The following is a 6000-nucleotide window of genomic DNA, read 5'->3' as shown; positions in this document are numbered from 1 at the left end:
GAACCAGGCCACACAGCAGGAGGTGAGCGGTGGGCTAAGTAGAAGAGCAAAGCTTCATCTGTATATACAGCCGCTCCCCAGCATCACCGCCTCAGCTCCACCTCAGATCATCAGGCATTAGATTTTCATAGGAGCACCAGTCCCTGGTGCCACAAAGGTTGGAGACAACCGATTTAAAGTATATAGATGATATTTTCTTTTTGAGGCTCGAGGGACCCTGATGAGATATCAAGCTTGGTTACTTTTCTTAGCACTCCTTTTTATGGGAGAATCTAACTGTATTAGTTTTCTTTACCCTTCCTATAGATTTGTTATTGGGCGAGAAAAACCAGGACAAGTGAGTGAGGTTGCCCAGTTGATAAGCCAGACGCTGGAACAAGAAAGGCGCCAGAGAGAGCTGCTTGAGCAGCACTATGCCCAGTATGATGCCGACGATGATGAGGTAAGTAGTCCTTGCCAACACTCTTTTCTTACGTTTTTTTCTCCTCACATGGCTACTTTATAAAACTCTCTTTACTGTATAACAACAGTATGATAGGTTCTTTGCAGTTTCTCAAGGAGAATGTGTCTACGTTCAACCTCATGGAAAAATAATATTACTTGCATTTGGTATTCACTTATGAGTCAAGTAATGATAGCCTATTTGTGGTATGAAAACTTTGTAATTAAGGAGTCATCTTTTACCACATCTTTAAAAGAAGTCCATTGAAACAAAAAAGGGTAAAAACACCAAAATGTGAATAGTAGCTGTCTTTCTTGTTGGAATTAGGTGATTTTCTCTCTCTGCTTAATGTTTTTTTCATTTTTTCCCAAATTTTCTATAGTAAGCATATAATGCTTTTCCAAAAAAAAAAAAAAAATCAGTAAACATTTTGTGTGAAAAAGCACATGCATACCTACACAAATATACACTAAAAAGTACTAAAAATTGCTAAGTGTATTCAGGGTTTTCTTCTTTTCCAGGAAGAAAAGGTTCTTTGGATCTGCTCACTGTGATTTGTGCTAACATAATGCAGAACAAAGCTTTTCCACCAGCACATATTCCATAGAGTAGATACATATTGGAGTAATTTTGCATCCTGTTCTCTGCAGAAGATCAAGTAAATGAATAGAAGCTAACCCCCAAGTGAAAACGGCTGTCCAGAACCCTTGTGTGCTGTAATATAATACAGATGCTGGGCTAGTTCTAATGTAAATGCCAAACATACATTGATATAATGAGACAACATGCTTTATTTTAAACATGCATGTGTTTCATATCGGCACGTCAAAAGATTCATCAACAATTTAGTTGTAGTAGTTCATACTCCATAAACATAGTAAATATTCAGGTAAAATAAATATTCTTTATACCAGCTGATAGGACAGCGCAACTTCATATGTTCATCCTCTGCTCTTCTGAATATATTCTTTGTCCAGAACTTTTTTGGTTTCTAGCCAGTATGTAGTGAAGATTAATAAACAGACATTCAAATATTTTTCATGTATTTTTAGTCTGGAATGTTTAACCCAAATGTATATTAATCTTTCATGTGCTCGTTGTATAATGAGGATGTATTCTCCACTTATAGCAGGAAATTTAAAATGGTGCATCAGTTAACGTTTGATCAAAGAGTAAACATTAGAAAGTCTTCACATGAATTAGTTTCTTAGAAGTCTATTTAGTTGATTTAGTTTTTCACTTGCAGAGTTCATTTGAAATGGCGAGGATTTTTCATTATAGTGAGATATTATATAGGAAAGTGTGATCTTGGATTTAGAAACTAAAAAAGTGATTTCCTCAAATATTTGAACTTTCATCTTACCTAGTTTTCGATTCTCTGAGCTAGTATTTTAGTTTATCAGAGATACTGATTTGCTTTGGCTGCAAGCCTATTTTAGGATTGTGGAAACGTCCTCTGCCAATATGGTTTTTACCTGCTTACCCTGCTAGAAAGAATTTGGATCTGAGGTTCAGGGGAATGTGGGTGACATCAGGTGGTGGAAGGTGAGGAGGCCAAGCTTTTCAATCTCTGCGGGTCTCAGTGTCTCTGGCTGTAAAGCACAGAGATTGGGCTAAGTTTCTAAATTCCTTCCCACGTTTATACTTAGGAGAACATCATGTGGAATTTTTTTTTTTTTCTTTTGCTGGTTTGTAAGGAAGGAAGAATTGATTGTCGCCTGAGCAGATATTTTCAGGGGTAAGGGCTGGGGTGGGGATAACTAAATATTCAGTGTCAGGTAATTAGCAAGTTGCCTTTCTCATATGATTTTATATAAACTTAATAAAAAATATTCTTTTTTTTCCCCCTAGAAATGCAACCACTGAGGTTTTTTTCTAGTGGTTCAGCTAGTAGCTGGCAGGTTTAGAATGGGAGTAAGGTCTTCCTGGCTCCAAAGCCTGGACTCTCCAACACACTTCTCTTTTTGAATGGAGTGGACTGTTGAAAGGCTCTGTCTGTGTTCAGGCACACACAGAATAACTGGGTAACAGGAGACATTGGAAAGAGGATTCCTGTTTTGTGTGATGGAGTTTCTTGTAATACTTAGGTTCTGTGATTCTTTGTTCTGTATTTCTAATAATAGAGTAACTGAATACTTGGAGAATTTTTTACTCTAGGCAAATACTTAATCCATAAGTGTCCTGAAGATAGGGCTTAAAGGGAAGAATCATTGAATATACAAATATTTTACCCCCCAAAATAGAGTTTAGCTTCAGTTTAAACTTCTGTCAGCCAGTTGGAGAAATAGAAATCAGGTGCTTGTTCCTGTGTTACTCCAAGTAATCTTCACTTTATTGAACTGGTCAAGGAGCTTTTTCCTTTGTCTTTCTCTCTTGATCCTTTCTGACTTAAGTTTCTCCCTTTCTTGTGTATTACCACCTTCTGGACAAAATGTGCCCAGCTAAAACCAACTGTTCATTTTCTGTGCATAGGAGAGAGGAAAACTGTACAAATGATGAAAATCCACTCCTGTTTAAACACTTTAATTTACCTACTTGACTTAAATTCATTTTTTACTAATGCTACCAAGCATTTTTAAAGTGATTTGAGTTTTATGTCTCTATTTTTTGTTTGCTGTCTCTCTCCGTTAATAAGAAGTAAAATATCCAAAAGACATAATAGAAATCAAGAGAACCAACACTAGTTATCCAATGGGTAAATAGTCCTTGAAAAATTTAGTTAATTTGATATGTAATTAAGTAATTTATTGATTTACATATCTTTTTTAACCTTTAATTTTGGAATTAATCACTTGGTTTTTCACTTTTCTTATCATTTATATAATCATCTTGTGGTTTCAAAGTTAGAATCATTTTTATTTGACAGTATCCCCTGTGACATTCTCTGGGTCAGCCAGGAAAACCTATAATTAAATGCAGAACAGCCAAGTTCATCCAGCTAGTTTCCAGAGCCAGCACTTAGATCAGCATCGTTTACTGAAAAATAGATAGCTTCTGGTTTTGGTCAAATCATCCAAAACTTGGAACTTGTCACACTGACAGAGGGCAGTTAGTTGCTTGAATTGCCTATAGGGAAAACATTGCTATGTGAGAAATATATCCTGAAATTATAGAAGTACAGTTGTCCTCTATCAGAACCATATTTAGGATTAAGAATACCATATCGTGTATTGTGTACGCTTAGATATATCTGTTTTAATGCTTTAGGAAATTATAAGTCATACTCCAAAAGAATTTAAAATATGCAGATAAACTCCAAATTCAATTTCTGCATTTTGGGATCTTTTTTTTCTCCAAGTATTTAAATTAAAAGAGTTTAAAACTAGCAAATGGCCAATTCAATTTTAAGTTGCATTCCTGTTTTTTTCCATTCCCATGAACATTCTGATTAAAAAATACAAAAATGTTAAATGGCTCTGCCCAAAGGCCAAAAAAAAAAAGGGAGGATCTTGTAAAGAAGAGGGAGATATAAATCGAAACAATTGAAATATTTTAAATGTAGATTTGTGATAAGTGATTGCATTTCTGGATTTAATAGAATTATTGTTCATTTCTTTTTCTTTCTTTTTTTTCCTTTTTTTAAACACTCTGAAAGGTAACCATGGAGGATTTCAGTAAACCCCTCAGACAGTCAGGACTATCCCACGAAATTCTGGGGGTATGGTAAATTTTTCAACTAGACTTTCAATAACAAATTAAATCTGTCATACTTCACAACAGTCAATGTTTGGCCTTTGAGTGGTGGGGATGACGTAATTCTGGTATATGTTTTGTGTACTGTGGCTCATGTACATATATTTTGGGTAGCTGTTTCTATCAACAAGCATTTTGCAATGTGAAACTCTATGGGCTCAGACTGGAAATAAAGTATGAACTGGTACTCTACTACTTTCTTGAGTTAGAAAATACATATGGTTGTTCACATTGACATGAGCTATATTACACATGCACTTTTAAAATTATGATATTTTGCTTTTGCTTCTTTATATATCTTTTTTAAATGTAATATTTATTACATTTTAAAGTCTAGATTATATGTGGCATTCCAAAGTCTCTTTAGGCAGTAGTTCATAATACTGTTAATCATCACTCTAGAAATGGAGGCCCTTTTCTTAAAATATAATGTAATCTTTCATAATTTGTTTTCATTACTGGAAATGAATATCATTATAACTATGCCATGACAACATTAATTTTTTAGAATCTTTTAAAATATGGAATACAGTTTATAGCAACTACCTACATGGGTATGCATTTTTATTGCTTGTGTTAACATGTAATAATTAGAGAAAAAAATGGAAAAAAATAATGGTTTGCATGAGTGTTAAAAGATTTACAAGAATAAAATTTTTATATGATAAGCATTAAAGGGATAACATTATATTTGACTCATGCTGTTTGCTGTTTGTGGATGAAAACAGCTTGTGTTGCGTGAACAAGAGATTGCATTTATTATGGATAGTCTTTTAATAATGTAAATTGACTTTATGCTGTGTTTATAATGTTGAGAAACAAAGAGTAGGGGCATTTTCTTAGGTCTCAAAAGTGTGTGTTACAGCAGGCACTGGAACTTTAGTGTATTTTTTTATTCTTTATCACAGGCTACTCTTTTTAGTGAGGGAAAAAGCCTTCTTTAATTTTTGTTGTCAACTATTTTAGAACACTGCGGCTGAATTGCAAGAAGTGTCTGGCAACTGCAATAACAATAACAACTATTTCCTTAAGGTTTGTTTTCTGATGGAAAATACTTATCTGTACCTTTCTGCTTCATGTGTGAAATTAAATATTCTTTGTCTTATTAACTAGCTCTATGCTTGGAAGAACTTCTCTAGCACTGTGTGTTTTGTATGTTGAATAATAGTTGGAAAAATTACCATTTGAAAAATAATACTTTTGAAATAAAGCACATATTTTAGGTGCAGATTCTGCAATTTGGACTTACTTCCTAATATTTAACCATGGGTGTTTTTAACCCCTAACACTTTAAATATTTTGTAATTTATATTAAAGGGGAAAGAAAGATATCCAACAGCAGGGCTGTATGTTGTTTGTACAATACAGTGTACACAGTGATTTATATTGTCTTTAAATCCAGTGACTTTTTTTTTAAGAAAAGAATTTTTTGATACAGGTTCTTAATTTTTTTCAAAAATTGAATGCATGTATCCTTAAATTATCGTAGTACTTTTTTGCGCGATTTATATGGTACACATACCAAAACGTCGAAAAAGGTATTACACTACAAATAAAATAATTCTATCTTTAGCTGCCAGTAACAGAGATAGAGGAGCTTAAAAATGGAAATCAGATATATTTAAAAGGGAGACTGGCTTATGGTAATTAGAGGGGACTGAAGAATAGGAAAAATATAAAGTAGTTTTTACTTGTTTACAGATTCCAGTTTTGACTGTATCTTTAAAATCATAGAATTTAACGATATTCTTTGGTTTGCGATCCTTAAATCTACGATAGTGATTACTGTCATTGAAACCCCAAATCATAAGGTGCTTAAAAACATTCATTTGAAGACTAATAATATCCATGCTTGTTCTAACCTA

At 33.7% G+C, this 6000-nt stretch overlaps 1 protein-coding gene across 1 annotated transcript in view; it reads left to right on the top strand.

Moving 5' to 3' along the window:
• PPP1R9A (protein phosphatase 1 regulatory subunit 9A) overlaps window positions 1-6000 on the top strand; it is a 274958-nt gene that overhangs the window by 184084 nt on the left and 84874 nt on the right. Inside the window, exons 7-8 of the mRNA XM_023533105.1 lie at window positions 4038-4100; window positions 5102-5167. Of these exons, the coding sequence (XP_023388873.1) occupies window positions 4038-4100; window positions 5102-5167 (129 nt within the window). The remainder of the gene's footprint in view (window positions 1-4037; window positions 4101-5101; window positions 5168-6000) is intronic.

This window comes from Pteropus vampyrus, unplaced genomic scaffold (genome assembly GCF_000151845.1).
Source record: "Pteropus vampyrus isolate Shadow unplaced genomic scaffold, Pvam_2.0 Scaffold4, whole genome shotgun sequence".
NCBI classification, from domain to species: Eukaryota; Metazoa; Chordata; class Mammalia; order Chiroptera; family Pteropodidae; genus Pteropus; species Pteropus vampyrus.
The sequence above is the reverse complement of the archived record's forward strand: the minus strand, read 5'-3'. Positions and strand labels throughout refer to the sequence as shown.